Here is a 22477-nt window from a genome sequence, read left to right as displayed (position 1 = left end):
GACTTTTGTCTGTACTCAGGAAGAAATGTATACATACTTATATTTGTGGATGACATACTAGTAATTGGAGATGGACAGAAAATAATAAATAAATTAAAAGAAGAATTTCAAGCTAAAGATATGGGAAATATAAGCAAATTTCTAGGAATGGAAATAACACAAACACTGGATAAAATAGAAATAAAACAAACACAAATAATTGAAAAGATTTTATTAAAATTTCATATGCAAGATTGCAAGGGTTGCAATACACCAATGGAAGTCGGACTAAAAATAAATGAATACGAAGAAATCATGGAAAACATCCCTTACAGAGAGCTCATAGGCTCACTCATGTACTTGGCTACTATCAGCAGGCCAGACATCGCTTATGCCACTGGGTTTTTAAGTAGATACTTGCACTGCCCAACACCAACTTTATGGACAGCTGCGAAGAGAATCCTCAGATACCTGCAACAAACAAAACATATGGGATTAATATATAAAAGAGAAGAAAATAATAATTTAATAGCTTTTTCAGATTCAGATTGGGGATCCGAGCAAATGGACCGCAAAAGTGTGAGTGGAGTTGCAATCTTCCACAAAGGCAACTTGGTCAGTTGGAGTTCCAAGAAGCAATCATCGGTCTCACTGTCCACAGCGGAATCTGAATACTACGCAGCATCGTTATCTGTAAGTGAAACAGTATATATTAGAGAAGTGTTAAAAGATTTGCATTGTGATAAAGATTTGATTTGCTCATTATATATAGATAATCAGAGTACAATTAAGATGATAGAAAGTTACGAAAATAGCAAAAGGTCGAAACATATCGATATCAAAGTTCATTTTATTAAGGATATTGTTAAAAAAGGCTTAATTACATTGAAATATGTGTGTACTAATGAAAATAAAGCTGATATACTTACAAAGTCTTTGTGCCAGGTTAAACATAACTATTTCTGTAAATCTCTTGGATTGTATTAGTTTGCGATTAATATTTTAGTTGTATTATGTTTTAACCACATTATAGCATCAGAGTTGTGTTGATTAATATTGATTTTTTGAATATTTCAGACTTGTTTTGTATCGAGACGTAAGATAAGTATAGTATAACCTAAAATTTTAGTGTCAATGTCAAATGTCAAGTGTCATTGTGACAGCTCATGCCAAGTGTTGCTATTTAAAGATTAAATTTATTGTCTGCAAGTTCAAGTCAATTTGGCCAAGAAAATTGAGACTTGATCTTGAGCCGGGGTGTTGAATATAATCATTCATTCGGTATTATTCGATAAAATACTTTATCTGTGGAGCTGTCAAAATGACACCCTCATCCCCGGTCCCCTCGTACTCGCAATGGCGGACGTGTTGTGCGTAGGTTTAATTAGATTTTAGTTGAGAAGTTAAAAATAAATGTCACTGATTACTTTTACTTATGGGGCTTTCATTTAAACAAGAATTCCGATACTTTCTACTGGTACTGGTCTGCCCGTACTTAGACCTATTTCTTAGGGCTCGAGTGTAGTCTCCGCTATTAAATCTTCATCCACATCGATTAAAAATGGTTTTATCTAAATTCTCCACTCATCTAACCTTTTATTTTATTATTTAGAGAGGCATTTTAAGGAGAATGGGGTATTTAGAAATAGCGCCTGGATGCAAAATATCATGTCCTTAACGCCCCGTGTTATTAGTATGGATCAACGTCTTCAAGGCCTCATGGATGATGTGACCTCATCCATGGGACCTTGAAGACCGAGGATGATGGGATTTGTCTGCTTTTATGATGGCTTTTATTTTCACTTCGATGAACATTAACTAAAAAAACTTCTTGATCTCACTTTGAAAGATGATTATAAGATAAAAAAGTAACAAATGCCAAATTACGTGCTGACACTCGTGCTGACTTTTTGATTTCTTTACAAATCAGCACATCAAAATAAACATGTAAAATATTATCAGTAGTATTTTTTACAATTTAATTGGTGAAGTGTTAGGTCTAATTGTATCAAAGATTTATGGAGTAATATTGCAACGTTTGATATTTTTATTATTGTTTTGAATTGGGTGAGTAACTTTACTGCAATATCCATAATCTATACGTTAGACTGCATTCATCTAACTGGAAACCAAAACTACATCATACTGTCCCCTGAGCACGAATATCTCTAATAACCCTATATTCCATAAACAACTGTAGTTTTGGTTTTTACTTTGCTTTATATTTATTCGTGCTCAGGGTACTGATCACTATTGTATTACACAATTTATTATATATTCGCGGCAGTTCCGAAAAATTATGCTCCACAGGATGTTGGTGGGCAGTTAGCTAAGCCCACTACAGTCCTATTGTTCTGTACCCTACTCCGTACATCATAAACCATGTGTAATTGTGTAGTGAAGGTTTTATTCTTATTTTGTCTTCAGGCCTTGGACCATAGACACTTCACCAATAAACTGTCTAAAATATGGAAGGACACCAACTAGATTCTGAATCAGACATCAGAAGTAAATTGAAAAAGAAACACATTAGAAAAAGGACCTGTAACAGAGTACTGACCGATGCTATTACCAATGAACTGAAACGACTTTCTGATCTAAACGATTGTAGTGCGTCCACGCAATATAAAAACGAAAAGTATTCCTCCAAACAAATTAAAGATGTTTGTTTGAATAACTTCAAAGACTGCTTGAAGGTGCATCGGAATGTTATACCTCGTAAAATTATTGTGTACGTCCCAAAAGCAAAAAACGAAGTGACTGATGAATATTTGTGTAATATGTTCACGAATGAAAAAAATGAAATATTCCATGTAGATTCTTCTTGTGTGGAAAAAGATAATAAAAGAGCACTAATGCTACAACAATACAGAGGCCTACGAGAGAACACAATGAGTAGAGACGATCAGTGGTGTAGCTGCACTGGAATTGATATAACAAGATTATTCATATTTGCAAAGCTAATGTATGAAACGTCGCAACAATTGGGAAGGCTAACAGCAAAGGCTGAAGATAAGAACACACAACAATGTAACATCTTTACGATATCGGTCGAACTGGCAAATCTGAGACAACTTTTAAATCCTATGCCAGGGTATGACGGAGTTATTAAACTAGACCAAAGTTATCCTAGGCACGAAGATGATAATGAATATTGCTATAAGCCATTCCCCAAATTCAACACCCAAGAAAAATCAATAAGATTTAAGATATCCATCGAAAAACATTGCATTAGATTCAATATAGCCACATGCAAATTAAACATATTTTCCAGAGACTTCCTTCAAGCTTTAGAAACTTTCTTTTCTGTTTCTAAATCCGCCACGAGCTACGATACTAACTGTAACGTTCCGTCACTTTCCATGCGAAATTGGCATTTTCATAACATCATACAAGGATATTTACTAGGCATTTTATTGAGAAACATTAACGTGAACACGTTGAACATGATGAGGAAGCTATATTTCGTTATAATTACATGCTCCGCTTCAAACCTCATGATAGAAATTACCGTTAAACTAAAAAGTGGCATATTCATGGTATACGATAACCGTTTTTATCAAGAAGTTATTAATTGGAATAAATCTCATCAGTTGTTCATCAACAAATCGGTTTCAATGGCTACATTAGAAAATGCGATACAAAAACGGTACTTACATATGCATAACAAAGGGAGGCAGTTGAATTTAGTGACCTACACAAAAACACAGCGACAGAGCAACCCTAACATTTGTAGAGCCAATGACTACATTATAAAGTCTGATATTGACGAAAATAGTTCCGTGGACAATTACTACTCGGACTCGGAGTCACTCCACGCCAAAACGTCAGAAATGAGCGCGATTATACTGCCTCAGAAAAATGGCGCAACGCTCATACTAAAGCCAGACGAGAAAGCAGGCGATAACAATGTATCAACGCAATCGCGCAAAAAGGACTCTATTATCAACAACATTTTTCTTGATAACAATAACATTTACAACGCAAACTTCCTACACAGTAAGCAATGGTTAGCCAAAGTATTTTCTAATAACACTACCAAAGAAAACGACAAACCAAGAAATATTGCGGATATATTGAAATTCAACGCGCTAAAAGAAACTATTTTTGATAGAGTATCAATACAAAGACATCTCGAATCTGTAACGGACTTGTATTGGAAACAAGTGACATCGCAATCGTTTTACATGGTGTTCTTAAAATCTCTTGGTCAATCAATTGCTAACATATTCTTTAGTGCTGTAATATAAAAAATAAAATACATAAAGTATAATGAATTAGTTTTATTAATTGTCTGGTCACTTAACCTCATCAACTCAATATTCAAAATGATCCAAATAGACTTATCAAAAGACAAGCTTCTATTCAACTGTGCCGTTTTAGAAAGACATAAATAGATCTTTTTTTACAAAAGTAAGAGCAGCCACATCGAACTGCAAAGTAATTGATTAATTGCTTTTATTCTGAAAGTCATGGTTTGCCTTCAGTGGTTAATATTTGCGTTAGAAAGTTAACGGATTGTGACTGACTTTTTTAAAGAGAGCAGTAAGAATTTAAAATTATATTGAATATTGAATGTTTGTTATTTATTTATTTCCAGATGTATTACAAACGCTTTTATGATCACACAGACCCGGATATCTAATGCACTAAATGATGAGAAAAGTGTATTGAAAATACAAATATCCTGCTCATTTGCATACAAAATATTATCTTAATCTAAATTTATTTAAATTATATTAATTACGCTAGCCTATCACGAAATATAATAAATAATGTTGAAGGCAAAGTTAACTAATTTCATTACCTATAGTCTATTATTACAGTTCATATTATGTAGTATTTTAAATTAAACGTCAGTAATTCAGTATTGTTATGTATCAAATGAGTCTCATGTAAATACTGACTGATAAATAGGATGTGTAAAGTATGGAATGATTAAAATCATAATTTCTTATAACACAGCCTAATTCTTCTATTTACTTCTTATGTTCAACAATTGACAGTCCTTAGTATCCTGAAACAAAAACAAATAACATTAGCGGAAAATACCACATTGCCTTACATTGGATGATGTGCAAAAGGTAAAAGCAAATCTTTTGCTACGGTAACCATAAAATGTTTCTTGAAATTGACGGTGGTCTCTCCATGAGAATATGGCTTTTCTTTGACCTCGTTTTACCATTAGTAAGAAGGTTACAGTCACAGATCACAAAAACTAAAGGGAGATGTGAAAAGGGGGCGGGGCCGGTGTCGCAGCAATATGCCCAAAACGGAACATATTGCTCGTGACATCAATGATGTGTGTGTCAGCGTCAAAATATAAACAGTTTACATTGCTTGCGTAGTACTAAAGATTATTCAAACGTTGAGTACTGACACCGCAGTGGATAATGAGCACATATTTTGATTACTTTGTGTAAATTTGTAATGCGACACTGAGTTTCGAACTTAGCACATTAGTTGGCATCTGTCTATATCTCTATGGTTACAGTCTTAATAAAATAAATCTACAGAACTTACCCAGTAGCAGCATCAGTGCTGACGAGCGATCCGGCAGGCGCGTTGACGAAGATCCTCTGCGAATTGCTCTTTATCCAGAAGGTCAGGAAGGCCGCGATGGCGGTGGCGACCAGCCCTGCGATCAGGGCTGTGCGCGCGCCACCGCCGCTCGCTGATACGAATACCCGAGCCGATATCAACTGCCATACAGACTCCGTCCAAGTGGAATACATGCCCGATGTGAAATCGTAGTCTGAAATAGAATACATAGTAATTTAGTCAAGTGGGGAGTAATTTAGTAGAAAATTGTGTCCGAACACCAAAAATTTAGTCGAGTAGGTTACTAAATTGGTTAGTCAAGCTGTTCAGGCACCTTCGGCTGCCCTCGGTTGCTCGGTGATCGGCCGCTTCTTCATCTCACGCCACCGACGACACCGCGCGCGCTCCCATGTCTTATTAACGTGCCAACCAAACCGTCGGGTTTTAGTGGGTAGGCCCCGCCTTTAGTGGGTACGCGGGGAGAGTCCCACATAACCCATTGGCCGTCCCCATCGGCCAGTGGGTATGCGCAAAGCATTTCCCGACGTAAAAAAACAGTCAAGTTCATATTATAAGTCACTAATTACTTGTAAACTCTACTAAAGTGCGAACGGTTTTTTGGTCAGTAGCGAGTAGTTACTAAAGGTGACTAATGCCCGTTTTCACCATCATTCCCTAATTTTTAAGTGACCCCTATGGTAACACATAACAGGAATTTTGTTTTCTACTAAACTACTCGACTAGTGCGAACAAGGCTTTATAATATAGCAAGCAGACTAGGCGGAACGGAGGAGGGCTGCCTATGGCAAAGTTAAGAAAGTAAATACGAACCTCTGGAAGTAAATGCTGGACTTATTGCTTGACTGAAATTCATAGTGGTCCTTATGCAAATGCCAGTGTGGTTCCATCCCTTGAGGTAGAGATATGAGAAGCCCTGAAAATGAGAGAAAACAGAATAAAGTGCCAGTATTAAAGAAACATTAACCAACATACACAAAAAAGCTAAAGTATTTTTTTAATAAGATTATTGGAACAAGGGCTAGTTGGCGCCACTGGCGAGTATGGTCATGTCACTCGCTAGTGTGTAGGCTAAGGGAGAAGCCACACGGTGCGATCGCGGCGCGGCGCCGGAGCGATGTCGCAGCGGCGTCCTGCATATAAAATTTTTAAAAATCAATGATATGCCAGACGGTGCGTTCCGGCGCCGCACCGCAGGCACACCGCACTTCGATTGAGCGAGACGGTGCCGTATTGCGGCGCCGCATACCACATGTGTACAGTGATGCGGCAAAATGTTTGCGGTGCGCCAACTGGCGAGTGCATTTGCTTTCACTAAGTTGGCGCCACTGTGCAGCTGTGTTCTAAGGTCCTGTCACTCGCAAGTGGCGCCAGTAGCGTCACTAAGGTGGAAATGTATCTACCGTCGTTCCAAGTCTTATTACTGACCTTGTTGTCGGGCTTATCGCACATCGTCCGGTTGACAGCGGGGAGTGGCGTGCCAGTGAGCAGCGCCAGTAAATGGCCGGCGAACAATGGCGCGGTGCCACCGTAGTGCGACACGCTCACGTATAGCGGAGCCGGTTTACGCGGGAAGCTCTCTGCCGTAGCCCCGCTCTGGCCGAAGTCGGCTGCTAGCAGCAGGCGGCACACTTGACTCGTCAAGAAACAGTAGAGCATCTCGTCAATCTGTAAGCGAAAAAGAAATGTTGCTTTAATAATTTAATAAATATCGGTCAATTATACACCATGTATTGTACGAACGATGTCACTTTAAAGTAAACACTGTGGCAGATTGTGGTTATAGTTGTGAGATTTGAGCTTAAGTTTGACGCTTAATGCCTAATATGTGCTTTCGACTACAATTAATGTTAGATAATAATTTGCTTGTTTCCTTAGCTTACCAAGTGTGCAGACGCTGACACATCGCCAGTGTATTTTTCGTTCGTAACCTTTTTATACAACGTTCGTGCTAATGATGTCGCAAGCTGCGCTATTTTGACTTGCGATTCTGTTTCCTTCATAGTGCCGTTCTTTAGGAGTTCTTCAGTCGATACAACTGTAATCAAAATAAGTTTTAGATAAAATCCAAGCGTCCGTCACATAAAAAAATTAAGATAATATGATTCGATTTCAACTTACAAGTCCCATTACTACTGATACTGATGTTGTGGTATTCAAAGCCGATCTTATCAGGTCCATCTAGCGCCGAGTTATAGAACATGTTCGTGAAATGTTCATTGTGGTCCACGATCAGAACTTCGGCCAACGTCCCGGATTCCGTGACGTTCTTCAAGATACGCCTGAAGGAATGCAGGGACGACGGCGGTATGTTGTCTGTGGCGGTCAGGATCAGGCTCATGTTGTATTGGTTGAGGTTCAAAGACAATTCGTTGACTATTTCCGACACCTGGGAAATAAAACATCACTTATACGGTATTCAATAATGGTATTCAATTAAATGAGAACATAGTTCACTTCGAATTAACAATGAGACAAGCTAAATAACCAACATTGGTTCCTCGAATCCACCATACTTACTACAGCTAATACTCCTGGTAGAACGATAGGTCTTAAATTAAAACACTGAGAAAATAGTGTTGCAATCACGAATTGGCGAAATTATATGGAATGTTATATTACTGTCTATACCTGGCTCATAGTATTAGCGAGCGTCGGAGCAAACGCGTAGAACGGCCACGACTGGTTGTCTCTATTAGCCAAGAGGGCGCCACCGATCTGCCCCAACTCGATATGCAGTGGGATGTCAGCCGGTGACAGCGGGTTAACTTGCGGCCACGCGGTCTTACTTATGTCGTACGCTACTTTCTGAGACCCAATATAGTCGAACGCTTCGCCGTTGAAAAGCGTAAATAAAACATTCGTATCTAAAACAAAAGATAATACACACATACTTGAGTTTAGCAAGTTGTTTTGTTATTAAGGGCAGCCATTATGCTCAGTATGCTGTTTACATTCAAAAGCCTGTCTGACTATGTCTGTCTTTTGTTAGATTTGTTTTCGTAACCAGTTGCGCACCACGATATAATCTTATCGTCGATTTTAGACGACAAACGTATGGGTTTATCGTTTAATATCGATAAATCTTATAAAAGATATAATGGCACAATCTAGGCTAGCTGTACAGTGACATTGCTATTTCTTACCATACGAATCGGCTTTGCTCTGTGGTATCATCTCCGTTAATGCAGCAGCTGCTGCTATCAGCGTCACCATGCCCACTACCGAGCTGGCTGTGCCAGGAGAAAGACCTGCAAGAAAATTAATGCATATGAAAGGAAAGTAATCCAAATATTTCGAAATATATAATAATAAAATTCACAATCAAAATACCATCAAATAATGAAGCTGAGTCTATTCTCGCAGTTACTAATATCACGGGTTTTTTGGCATCCTTATTTTCCTGTGAAAGAAAAAGAAATCGGTCAACTCAATGAAAAATTTAATCCAAATTTTAATTACTCAACAACACCATGTTGTAACAAATAACAAACCTTAGGTCGGGGAAACAATGAGTAGTAAACATTTTGATCACCCAATGGGTCACATACTTTAGTTGGGGTCAAAATCGCTGATGATGCCGACCTGAAAACAATAAAAAAATACAGCTAAACTAAAGGTCGCCGCACACGGGCTTCACGCCACGGCCACAAACGCAGCCCCCGGCGTTTTTACATGCATTTTCGTGTGGTGGCGTTTTGTAGCTATGGCGTGAAGTCCGTGTGCGGCGACCCTAAGAGGTGAGTATTTTAACTGTCCATCTTCAGCACAACAAAATTGGTACACACATATCTACAGACATAAATAAACAAAAGAAAAAAAAGATCTTAGAAGGAAATGAAAATACACAAATGGTAAGATTTAGAGGCAACTATAATTCATTTTACTTACCTTCTCGTGCAAACCACTGTGTTCACAGCTGCATACATAAAAGAGCGCAGCTGAACTGAGCATAGAGGTCTACCATTGTGATCACTTCTGTCCAAGTTATATCTGAAACATTGAATTTTCAATAAAAATCTGTACTTTACAAATGATTACCATGGATATTTACACCTGTATTCACAAACAATGCTTGCTTAAGTGAAGCAGCAAATCGAACACACGGCGTTGAATAGAACTGTGTGATTGGTTCATGTGTGATACTGTGCATCCACACGCATTGTGAGGAGACCTCATAGTAATGTTTGTGAATACAAGTGTAAGGGTGTTAAATTAGTACACTCATACCTCTCATAGCACTCCTCAATTTTCTTTATTTCTTCCAATCGTGATTCAGGCAAAAAGAAGATTGGGAATGGTATATCTCTTCTTATAAGGTTGGTACCTTTTTCATTCCATACAGAACCAGCAGGTTCGGCTGAAGAGCAAGTACTTCCTGGCCCTGATGAATATTCGTTGGGACACTTCGAATCTTGTGTAAAGGCACTGGTGCTGAAAAGAACAATTATATGAAATTAATTTATATGAAAATGGATTTGTAAGTTTGTTCCAGACCATATTAGTGACATGAGTCATGAGTTTTAAGATTGTTTCAGAATTTATGTGTAATTAAGTAAGTATTCTTATTACTGTTAACTGTACTTATTACTGTAACTTTAATCAATGATTAAGTGTAGAAAAGCAAGTGAGTCACAACTTTATTTCATTACAAATAGCACAATGGGAACAGTAAATTGTTAAAAAAACAATTAAAATTTGTAGTAAAGTGCTTGTGTGTGGCCAAGAACAGAAGTCAGTGGTCGAAAAAGTGGACTATGTTCGAGCCAAACCCCCCAAATCTGATATAGGTTACTCTAGGTTACTTATTAAGATAAATACTAAAAAACTCACATAAGGCTTGCATTCTCATACACTAATATACCAGCTACATTTTCTGGGTGGCTTAGGAACTCTTCAATGACATCCTGGAATAAGGCAGTGCTGACGACTGCCATATACAACCCACTAGTGGCATTTTGAGTCAACCAAATTGCATCATTCAGTTCTTTTATCATGAGCACAGCACCCACTGCGCCTTTTTTAGTTGCTGTAAGTATTAGTGACGTTAATAAATGCTAATGTACAGAGTCCACAATATAATGTTTGATTGTTTACAAAAACGAGTTAATTACATGAACATCCTGCCTGGTGTGTCCCATTCAACCTGCGAAAGCATGGAGCTCCACCTTCTATTGAAGAATAAATCTGCTCATGGAGCCTCTCCGACTGTGACACTGTGACAATACAAACATTATCATTATCAGCTAACAAAAAATAACTTTTTGCTATGAATAAGTATTGATGTCTCTAAGAACATATTCCTATTTCCAAGACACAGAATGAATTAAAGTATTGTAATGTAAAGTACATAGAATTCATGTAAATAATTGAAATCTATACTCACAAGATAGATAACTAAGAAAAATTGTAAAGAAAAGATGAATTATATACATTTTCTCCATGGTACACCAAGTTCAACACAATTAAATTCACTTCCTATAGCACATATTTATTGGAGTAAATAGCTATTGAATTAGGAAATGAGGGAAATGTACAACAAATCAGTTTGACGATGAAAAATAGGATTGGATTTTTTGTCTCCTCAAGTCCTCACTTCACTTCACTTTGTCTGTAATCTGACAGTGACAAGTGTCAGCAGTGACAGCTGTCAATCCATTGACTTATAAAAATTTATATGGACCAGACATACCATTTGAGCGTGCGTGTGTGTGACATAATTTTTATCTTTAATTTGCATTATTAGGTCATTCAAAAGAAAATATTGAATTTGTTAATCCTAGCTACGTGGGAAATTATTTCCTCGTATCGCACTGCCAATAATCAATCCTAAATCCAACTTTGTTTGTCAACTGTCTCAATTCACTGTTTTTGCCTCCATTTATTTAGTGATAGCTCATTGCCTATCCACCTTTCTATCCACCGAGTTTTTATAGGTTTTTGGGTTTTTATCACAGATATGGATTAGAGTAGATATATGGGTATTTCTCATCGCCACGGTTCTCATCGTCACCTTCGTGGCGAATTTTATTTCTAACTTATTTCAACTTTTTGTGAACAAAAATTGTAGCGCTTGATGTGAAGATTGTATTCTCAGTAAATCAGTCAAATAGTGAGTCTCGTTTGGAAGCTTTAACGTTTTGAATTTTTTGATGCCACGAAAGTGATTCTGTACTTCACAGCAATAATTTTTTCAAACTTTACTACTGTAAATGACTCTTAAGTGTTTATAAAACATGTGACAAAATGTCTTATTTTCATAGATAAATAGCAATAACATAATATTTATAAATAGGTACCTACTTAAATACAAGATAAAATTTTACCGATTAGGTCACCTACTAAGTTACAAGATTCTACGCAATTGGTTTTAAGGGTGACAGTTGTGGCATTCTGAAATGCTAAAGAAGCAAAAAACGGATTATCAGTACCTCAATAAAAAAGAACTCTAACTGATTATCAGTCCCTCAACAAAAATATATTTTTTATTTAGGCCAGGGGGCCTCGTATTTTTGTTGTACAACTTTTAACTCAAACTTCAGATTAAATTTATCTTACAAACAGATACACAGTCACATATACAGACATACATACAGTCATACAGACAGACAACAAAAATACGAGGCCCTTATTTATTTATTGATGTACTGATCTCTACTGTAGCACGTATTATTTATTATTATTAAAATATTGTAAAAACATAAACACCAGTCACTATATTTTAAAATAAACCAAAGCAAGAAATCACTTTCGTGGCCTAAAATCACCTTCGTGTATAAAACACCACGAAGGTGGTGCCACGAAGGTGACGAAAATTTTAGTTTTTTATGAATTATCCTTAAATTTGAATTTAACGGTTCAAGTCGAATACTACAAAAATAAGTCTAACATGTTAAGTTTTCAATGGCAAAGTTTCAATTAAATTGTTTAAATTTTAGAGGTAGAAAATATTGTTCAAGCAAGCTACGGTATGTCTATGGAAAATCACAAAAAGCTACGTATTTCTTTCGCAGAGCGACGATCGACCTATCTCACCTCCCCAATGGTCGAAGCGTGATTGACGTTAACCGAATAGAACGCTGTGATTGGTTGCTGGTGTTCGGTTTAACGGCAATCTTGTATTATTACTCAAAATTTTAGGTACCTAAAATCGTGTGACCAACGTATTTCGCTTTCTCAATTCAAAATAATTATAAGAAGATATTTTTTTGACTATTGTGTGGAAAGTATATTTAATTACGATGATTTTAGTATATGCTACACACAAATTGAATGAAAATTGTGAATGCAGTAACCAAATGTTTCATTGCAACCGAAGGTGTGACACGATGAGAACGCGAAAAATGACCCCGTTTTTTATCGTTTCATGTGATTTTTTCGTATTATTTTTGCTTCTATTACGATAAAATTTATTTTGTATGTAGCTAAATAGATATTTTATCATCTGATTTCAAAGGTATTGTTCTAACTTGTACCGTTTATGAACTATTATTGTGTGACCATCAAATTTGAGTGTAAATGAGAAGTACCCATATACAGCAAGTTGATCGTCAAAGCGTGCCATTCCGATATGTCCAAATGGACATACATGGTCGAGTGATGTTCATGTAATCCGATTACAACAATCGGTTACGATGATTTTATGAGGACAGTAGTACGAACACGGTAGAAAGAAGAAATGATTTACGGATTGAGAATTGTAATTAACAGCACAAGTAACAAATAATTAATTAGAATAAAGTAGCAGTAGAAGAAGTATAAAGTAGCATTGTTTTTAATACATATCCTGCGATGTACTCTTAGGAGTTAAAACCATGGTCCCTGTATGTAGTGCACTCATACCGATCCCCAGGAAACGTACTTACTCATACTCATAACATTATGACACACACTGATCCGTGTATTCATACACCAGACAAGTTTTTGTATTGAAACGCTGGTAGGGTGAAAAAAATAATGAGATTTGACGATTTTTTTTTTTTTTTTTTTTTTTTTTGTGGCTCGCACGGCTTGTGCATTTGCCAATGACGGGGTGTAAAGGTTGGGAAACGGATTTTAAAGGAAAATACCCGGGAACAGCGAAAATTTTGAAGGATCAGGCAGGAATGGTGTTATTGTTTACAGGATAATAATAACTAATCATATTACTATGTACATTAGACAGAAAAATATGTTTATGACAAAAAGGATAAAATATAGCCGTATCAGACTATATTTTAATATCACAAGTAATAATAAACATAGATATACATTTATATATATTTACATCATTAGAGGATAACAGACAAATTATGGATGTAGGTAGTTGGACACGGAGGGATATTGTAAGAAGTAATTTATTTAAAGAGGAAAATAAAGATGTTTTTGGTTTTGTATCGGGCCCCCGGGAAACCCCTAGTGCCAGACTTTTTCAAATAGACGGAGTAGAGGCATCTGCCTAAGGAAGTTCTATAATTTTGCCATTACCTTTTTTATAAATGACGGCGGAAGGACAATTTTATTCAAACCTTTTGATTTGTTTTGATTATTTTATAGGGCTCATCTAAAGCACAATACTTATTCTTTGCACTTATAATATAATTATGAAGAAAAATCTTTTGTGTTTCATTTTACTTCGAACGTTTTTTACCACACTGAATTTTGTCGTTTAGAAATAACTTCAAAACTAGGTACCTGACTTAGCTTTATGAAACAAAACGTATTGACAAAACTACGCATTTTTACATTTATTAAAAATAAAAAGCTTGAGTTAAGTCTTTATTTTATGAAACTAGGTTAGGTACTTACTAGGATATTTAAAAGTATGAATTACTAGTAGTACTATTTAACATAATGGAATAACGATCATTACTTTCATAAACATTAGGCACAACAAAAATATAATTTGAAAATTAATAAGAAAATTAATAATATAGAATAACGTTTACCGCTACAAAATTATTTTAAAATTACAAATTTAACAAAATATCAGTATTATCGGAATTAATAAATTTTCGAATCGAGTGATACGATATCTTTCGATGACTATGCGAATGCAGTACGATGATACGATTACTTTTACGTTGCGGCAATCACTAAAATTCGCTAAAATGACACTAATGACGTTTAAAAAGTGGCACGCTCGGCTTCATCATGAAGCTACAGATAAAAATGGAGGCCACACTCCGAATACCTACTTGAAGCACAAACTAAGTATCACTATCTCGCTCTCTGTGGGCAGACTCGCTCTTTCTAAATAAACAAAAAATATAAAATTGCTCAAATTCAATGAAACCAATGTAAAATCTTTATTTCTTGACATAGGTATCATTAAAAATGATAAGTGTAATTACTGGTAAAACGTTTTAGGAAGAAATTACTGTAAAAAATGTGAAAAATGTTTACAATGATCCAATGTCGGAAATCACGAAAGAAACACTTACGCGTGGAATCTTATGTCACTTCCAGGACACCACGTACTACCGCAACCACGCACTACAAAATTTTGCACCAATTCTTGTGATAAAACAATGATTATTTCCTGTAAACAATCTCAAACGAAATTAACTGCTTAATAAACAAAATAGTAAACAACCGCCATGATGGGCCGGATTGGGCCGATGTTGCCACATGGTACCGATTACCCAGGAATTGGGATTGTAATTCCCTGATTCGCCAACACATTAAGCCTAAATGGCCGACAATTTTGTGATTTTTTATTTAACTAGGTAATCTTAGTTTCAAATATTAATTGTTTATTTGTTTAACTTCTGATTTGGTTAGTGAATTGGCTATTTCGAAGAATTTACAAGGAGATTTAAATCAGAAGATAGCAATACTACAGTTCACACTAAAAAGAGAGGTAGGGCCGCAGAGAGCGAGATAGATATAAGTAGGTATTTGACTCAAGTTTTTGTTCCAACTCTGCCCTCCATTTTTATCTTTAGCTTCATGGGCTTCATACAATTTTTGACACATGCTGCATCTATCCATATCTGTGGTTTTTATCTATTGTCCGTAGTTTTTGACAGCTAGAGTTAGGGTTGCAAAAAATTCAAAAAATATCGATTCACAAAAGTGAAATGAGTGTTCACATATGAAAAAGATTGTTGCAAGAAGTTAGTAGAGAACAATTAATTTAGAAATTCCAACCTTTTTCTTTTAGCTTAAGAATAAGCTTCAACGGGTATTTATTTGTATGGGTTTTTGCAAGGCTTTTTATTTATCAATTCATAAAATTATTGATAAACTAGACTCTACGTTTTCATGTTACTGTTTTTTAATATTAAAATAATCGAAATTAAATGGCAACAGTTCAAGGTTCCTTCAACCGTTGTATTGATTCCGAGTCGATAATCCGAAGGTTAACTGGCAGAAAATACCTTTTGTTTTCGTTTGAATTAGCTGTCAAAGCGACACCGCGATACGAATTTGTGATTTTCGTTCGTCGTCTAGTCGCGTTGTAGTTGAAAATATTTTGCGCAATCGGGATTCGGGGCACTGTTCATTATTAATAGCAATGTCGATAATTTTAGCCAGTCTATTGCATTCACCCAAAAAGGGAATTTTATGGACTTAGAAACTTCACTTACATTCCGATGGTATCTCTATTTTTTCACTAATGCCATGCCACGCACGAGCGAGGACATCTTGAACAAATAATGCAATAGGACATCACTACTAATGTATGTCCGCCATTTGTTGAAGCGACAGCTGTGCCTCGATTTTGTTCATTTTGTTTCTGCGTAAAAACTTATAAATGTTACGTTCACAGTCCTGATTTACATATTTGTAATTATTGAAGAGTAGTCTTCAAGATGGCAGAAAAAGTCGAGACAAAGGTTTGTAAAAAATAATTTACGAACGACCATGTTCTTCAAATTTTCATTGTTCTGTTCAGCCTTTGCCTTTAGCCGTTGGTCGATAGTTACGGATGCTAGTATTTGAGTATCCGAATTCCATTAAATCTAGATTTCTAATAAATATTTCGCTTAGCAGTTGCGATGGTTCCAAAATAATAACGTAAAATCCTTGGATAAAGTTTACGAAATCTACCTTCCATTGCAGAATATTGTTTTATGTACACGATGTACTAAATTAAACGTTTTATTTACTTATTAATCGCTATTAAAATGAATGCGTAAAAATATTTAGGTAGGTGCTTCAATTTGGTCATGCATCATGTACATTAATTTTAGCTTTCTTTTACTTGGCGATTTGTTCATATCTTGCGAGCCTTTGAATGATGCGATGATTGGAATCAAGTCAAATCAGTGCAATAAATAATGATTTATTCTATTTAAAACCCCAAGCGGGCCACTTTTCCACTGGCCTCCTTTTATTGCTTGACTTGTCTTCTCCAGTGTACCAGCCACCTGCATAGTATTTATTTAGCAAATGTTGACATACAAATAGGTACATTTTGTCCTTCATCACCCTTTTGGTCTCCACTTTCTTATTCCTATATTGTTCAGATATTTATAATATTATGTACATTTATTATTATTTTTCAACAAATGTATATTATACCTTCAATCTAAAAATAGTTCTGGAAAACAATGTTACGAAATTATGTTGCTCAAGGCATACTACACAGTGGGCTGTATCAACTGTATGCCTTATCTTTCAGTCAACTATGAATGAACTTATTCATCTTATTGCACATTATTTGGCAATATTTAATTTTTTATGTAGGTAGGTACTTTCATATTAAGCTGCAGTAGCTCTGATAACTTTGTAAATTTTTAGGTTACCTTTTATTAAATAAAAAAAGCAACCTTCACATGTGGATTCTTATGAAATCAATTTTAATCCTTTTTATTTATCTTTCTATGCAGTCAACACTTAATAAGTTAAGAAAAGCTTAATTATGCTATCCTTAAATATATTATCTATGTATCACCTGCTGGTAAATAAATAAATTAATAAATACCCTTGGACATTTTACACTGCGCTGCTAGTCCCAAACTAAGCAAAGCTTGTACTATGGGTACTAGACAACGGATATAAACACACTTAAATACATTTTTGATTTGTAAATACATACATATTATACATAGAAAACACTCAGACCCGTCACAGAAATTATCATCATTTCAATTTCTGCCCGGCCGGGAATCGAATCCGGGATCGATCGATTTAGTCGGCCGTTTGGTGTAGTGGTTCGAAACGGACTACTATTCCGGAGGTTGCGGGTTCGATTCCCGCACAGTACAAACATTTGTGTGCATGAACATATTTGTTTGTATTGGACTGGGTGTTTTCTATGTATAATATGTATGTATTTACAAAAAAAAAAAAGTATTTAAGTATGTTTATATCCGTCGTCTAGTACCCATAGTACAAGCTTTGCTTAGTTTGGGACTAGAGGCGCAGTGTAAAATGTCCAAGGATATTTATTATTATTTATTATCTCTCAGCACAGTAGTCAGTTCTGAACCACTACACCAAACGGCCGACCAACTGGTAGACTAATAAATCTTAATTTGTTACAGTCTGAGGCACTTCCGGACCTTGATGATTTATTGCAATGTCCTGTGTGCTATGAAATCCCCTCTGGCCAGATATTCCAATGCAATGAGGGCCACCACGTGTGTGGGCGTTGCAAGATGCGTCTTGACATGTGCCCTGTTTGCCGAGCTCTGTTCTTTGGAACACGAAATTATGCAATGGAAGAGCTCATAGCCAATGTTAGGAAACTGAGAGCTTTTGTAAGTATTTTACTTCACATTGTTTTATATTATTCACATTATTTATTAATTTAAACTACAGTTCTCATAAATATTTGAATAAATCAATTTTTAACTGGTTTCTAATAATTGTATTGTAATTTTAGAAACTTGGTGGCAAAGTTACCACTGGTACTGATGCTGCTGAAAGTAGTACTCCCGCCAGTACCGAAACTACAGAACCTGGGATAGTCAACGAAGAAGAGGAAGAGCCAACTCCAGAGTCTTCAAATGTAAGAAAGTGTATTGTGCTATTATCATCAAAATAGTTTTTGTGTACGTCACAGACAAAAAATAAGTTAATTTTTTTATTTCAGCAAGTAGTAATTAGAGCTCCACAAGCATGCAAGGGTCTGTTTCGCTGCCTTTGCTGTAAAACTGGCAATGGCGAGCGACTGCCCGCTGCGCGCCTGCTCAATCATCTGCGTTATTATCATTCGCCAGAACTTATTGAGGTAATTCAAACACGTTCCAACATGTACCTTCGTTAATGGACTGCTATAGCAGCACCGAATATTGCTGCTCTTATATTTTCTATACTTTTAATTCTGCTTTTTCTGTGGTGTACAATAAAAAATAACAAACTTACTGGATCCCACAACACAGGGAATCCTTGTGTGGGAAGAAGCGCCTTACTTTACTGCTCACATGTAAACTTTTGAAATAAGTATTTTATTTGTTTCTACACAGGGTCAGTCAGAAAATGGAGAGTATGTACAGGCTTGGCAATTTTCTACCGTACCTGGTAGGATTGTTACTGCAGTACGCATTTCTGACATGGGAGTATTCTTCTTGATTATTGAAATAAATAGTAAGTAAAATATTTATTTTCATAAAATTCGACGCATTTTCAGTTAAAGCAAGAACTCGACAACTATTTTTTTAAATGTTTGCAGGTGACTCAGTTTGTGCATGGCTTGCAATGGCCGCGTCGCCATGGATAGCCCACGAGTTTTGCTACACAGTGACCATTTCTGGAAACGACCGAGAAGCAATTTTTTCGGACTGTGTATGTATTTTATTTACATAATTTTCATCTAGATATTTTGATGTAGAGGCTACTATGAGTACTGTCACACACTATGCTAAGTATGTCTCTATAAAATACAATTCGCGACTGCTAGTCAAATAATAAATTCGACGTTGGTACATAATTTGCACTTCGGTCCACAGGTGTGGTCCGTGCGGTCCTGCGAGGGCTCCCTCAAGAAGCGGGGTCGCTGCCTCATGGTGAACGGCCTGGACGCGCGCGCGCTCGTCGCTCCGGTGGCCATCTGCGGCAAGCTGGCGGTGCGCCGCACGCCGCACGAGCAGCTCGCGCAGCTGCCGCAGCCGCGCGCCGTGCTGCGCGTCGCGAGCCGCGGCAACGCGCGCGACGGCACTCGCTTGCAGGCGCGCGACGAGCTGGAACCGTTCCTCCAGGACCTCCAGAACGACGTCGCCCGGCTCTCCCGCGCGTTCGCCACCCTCGGCCGCGAGGCCGACGCGCTCGTGCGCTCCGAGGCCGAGATGCGCGCCCGCATCGAGAACGGAGCCCGACCCAACGTCGAGCGGGAGCCCGAACCCGCGCCGGTGGAGCCGCCGCCGGTCGCGCCCGTCGAGCCCGACGACGGCGGCGCCCCGCGGGAGATGTCCCGCAACGCTCGCCGCCGGCTCCGCCAGCGACTGCGGGCGGCCATGAACGAGCCCCCGCGGGCCGCCCCCGTGCCGCCCGAGGCGCAGCTGCAGAATGGGCGGCCCACGGTGGTGAGCATGCGCCAGCCGCCCGTGCCGCCGCCGCCCGCGCCGCCCGTGCCGCCGCCCGCCAGCGGCCCGTCCAACGGACACGCGGCAGGAGCCCAGGGCCGCACGAACAAAAAGAAACGTCGTCAGCGCAGATAAATAGTTATGTTACGTTATGTTAGTTACTAACTTTATGGGAAGGTATTATTCCGCATAATTTTAACAGCTCTTTTTCAAGAGTCTCAGAAGTCTTTCCTCTGGGGAATCCTCAAATAGACTTGTTGTATATAAATGTTTTCGTCTTTTGACAAACGCAATTTTTTACAAGTGCTGTGATATAAATATTTCATGGTGATGCCATGCCGATGAATGGATTGATACTTAATCGATTACTTAAATACCCCCAGAGTGAGTAAATATTTTGTGAATGACTCAATAGATTAATTGTTACAGTTATTACCTTTGTAATTATTTCAGTTGATGAAATTGCATTTTGTGAATTATTTTTGAATTTGATATTGTATGACGTTTTATAAATATAATTAATTTGACTAGTATGTAAAATTTACGAATGTGCTTGTTTTTATCCTTGTAATCGTGACTTCTGTTGTAGAATTAATATCTACTATGTTTAATTAATTAATTAAGATGCCTGTTAATCTCCTTGACAGAAAATAGTTATAAAAATAATATAAAATAAGAAATCTCAACCGTTTTAATTATTTTTCCCTTTAGTTGTTACAGCACAATCGTATGTACAGCGCAATCAGGCAAAAGCAAAGGTCGTTGGGAGTCATCTGCCCGACCTGTCGAGTGAAAACAAAAATAAAAAAGTTTTTTTTCGTGTAAACAGCTTCAAATCAAATCGTACCTAGGGTACTCGATTTCGTAACTTCTGAAGAATCATCTCGAGCAGCTAAGAGCCTAAGCTAAAGCTCGAGTGATTTATATGGTGTTTTATATACTGTACAGCGCCATCTTTTGATCATAGTTAATTTTACCTAATATTAATTTATTGTCTAAAAGCGCCATCTTTGGTGCAATTTGTATACTAAAATCTCTTCGCATAACATTTTTTATTGTTATTATGGTTCCATGCGGTGTATTTTCAGTACAACTTAGTTCAGTAATACTCCAGTAGATGGTAGTTTTCTAAATTTCAAGGGAATTCAATTTCATTTATTGTAGTTATTTAAGTACTCAGTCATTATAAAATATCATAATCAATATCTTGCTTGTCTTTATTAATCAGTGTTCACTTAAAATATTATTATGTTCAACAAAATAGGTTTTGGTTACTTTATTTACTCGCTATATCTATTCATCGCTAGATGGCGCTTTATCAAAAATCCACCATAGAGCAAGGGGTTCAATAATGGCAAAAAGTTCTCCTGAAATTGCATAGATGGCGATGAAGTAGCATTACTATACAGGATGCTATTAGCTGTTTTCTATTATTTATTTTGTTGTATGAGTAGAACGTGAATTTTTGTGGAACAGCAAAATTTTTTCCGCTCTCACCGTTGCCCCAAATAAAAGTTTTATCCATTAAGAGCTGGCCACCACTTGTTGCCTGTGCATTTTCTAGTTTTAAATTTATCTGTGTATTTCATGTATTAATGCCGATACGGGACTAAATCGAATTAATTATTTGTTTATTCATCATGAAATTTTTCTTCAATGTAAGTACGATAACCTACCCAGTACCCATGGGACCGTTTTTAATTTTGCGTCGGGATGGTAAAATTATGCATGAAACTGAATACCCACCAGCACAACTTGCGGGGACGGCTAATGGATTATAAGGCTCTCTCCTTTTCAGAAAGGCGGGGCATACCCATTGAACCCAGTGCTGCTGTGAGGCGTTCTCCTATTGGACATTCATTCGTGATTTCTCCCCAGGCTATGGCTCGCTCAGTCCCAGTGGTGGCGTAACATGGGTTGGCACCCGGAGCGATCACCCCGCCACCAAGGCACCCCCTGGTACCCCGAGGATTTTGGGGTTTATACCTACCGATTCGAAGATTAAAAGACAATCGCACCCCCCCTCCCGTATCATGACATAGCGGACCGAGAGCAGCCCTCCAAAGAACGAACCCGGGCAAACGATGGGGGCTAACGAAGTTAGCCGCCCGCGTGAAAAGACCACACGGAAGTCCTTCACCATTGCATCGCACGCACCCCAAGTAGATTTACCTACCTATGCTTGCTTACAAGTAGGTATGCTTATACTGCTTATTATTGTCCGTCTTAGAGGTTGAAACGAAACATCCCCCCCCCCCCCCCCCTTGCAAGCCCATTGACTACCCTATGTTCTGTTCTTATGTGAAAATAATCTGATTTGCCTCACAGTTACATTATTAATATTTACTTACAGTATTTCTATTAAAATAGATTTTGAGTGGTTGACTGGTAGAGAATGCCACATGGCATAAAGAACACCATTTCTGCATTTTGGTGGGGCAGCTTTTGTTTGGTTTTTTTATTTTGACACTTACTCTTTGAATGGA

At 37.4% G+C, this 22477-nt stretch overlaps 2 protein-coding genes and 2 long non-coding RNA genes across 4 annotated transcripts; 2 read left to right on the top strand and 2 right to left on the bottom strand.

Annotated features, from left to right (window-relative positions):
• Positions 1-196: 196 nt before the first annotated feature.
• Positions 197-1445, bottom strand: LOC135081998 (uncharacterized). Its single transcript, XR_010259319.1, has 2 exons — positions 909-1445; positions 197-670 (listed from the first exon to the last, which is right to left on the bottom strand). It is a non-coding gene; the product is annotated as an uncharacterized LOC135081998 (long non-coding RNA).
• Positions 1446-1452: 7 nt separating this feature from the next.
• On the top strand, positions 1453-4252 carry LOC135082006 (uncharacterized). The gene is made up of 2 exons (XR_010259324.1): positions 1453-2046; positions 2407-4252. It is a non-coding gene; the product is annotated as an uncharacterized LOC135082006 (long non-coding RNA).
• Positions 4248-11144, bottom strand: LOC135081987 (nicastrin). The gene is made up of 15 exons (XM_063976740.1): positions 10925-11144; positions 10653-10754; positions 10372-10567; positions 9769-9972; positions 9430-9531; positions 9033-9123; positions 8872-8941; positions 8685-8789; positions 8170-8405; positions 7660-7927; positions 7422-7576; positions 6967-7206; positions 6352-6454; positions 5503-5734; positions 4248-4996 (listed from the first exon to the last, which is right to left on the bottom strand). The coding sequence occupies exons 1-15, from the start codon at positions 10980-10982 to the stop codon at positions 4972-4974; spliced, it is 2187 nt and encodes a 728-aa protein (XP_063832810.1). The 5' UTR covers positions 10983-11144; the 3' UTR covers positions 4248-4971.
• A 4890-nt stretch (positions 11145-16034) lies between these two features.
• On the top strand, positions 16035-20677 carry LOC135081977 (uncharacterized). The gene is made up of 7 exons (XM_063976732.1): positions 16035-16358; positions 18012-18227; positions 18353-18478; positions 18563-18700; positions 18936-19056; positions 19142-19254; positions 19419-20677. The coding sequence occupies exons 1-7, from the start codon at positions 16335-16337 to the stop codon at positions 20124-20126; spliced, it is 1446 nt and encodes a 481-aa protein (XP_063832802.1). The 5' UTR covers positions 16035-16334; the 3' UTR covers positions 20127-20677.
• Positions 20678-22477: the final 1800 nt, after the last annotated feature.

The sequence above is a fragment of the Ostrinia nubilalis genome, chromosome 2, assembly GCF_963855985.1.
Source record: "Ostrinia nubilalis chromosome 2, ilOstNubi1.1, whole genome shotgun sequence".
Taxonomy (NCBI): domain Eukaryota; kingdom Metazoa; phylum Arthropoda; class Insecta; order Lepidoptera; family Crambidae; genus Ostrinia; species Ostrinia nubilalis.
Note: the sequence above shows the minus strand (reverse complement) of the source record. Positions and strands in the feature narration are given on the sequence as shown.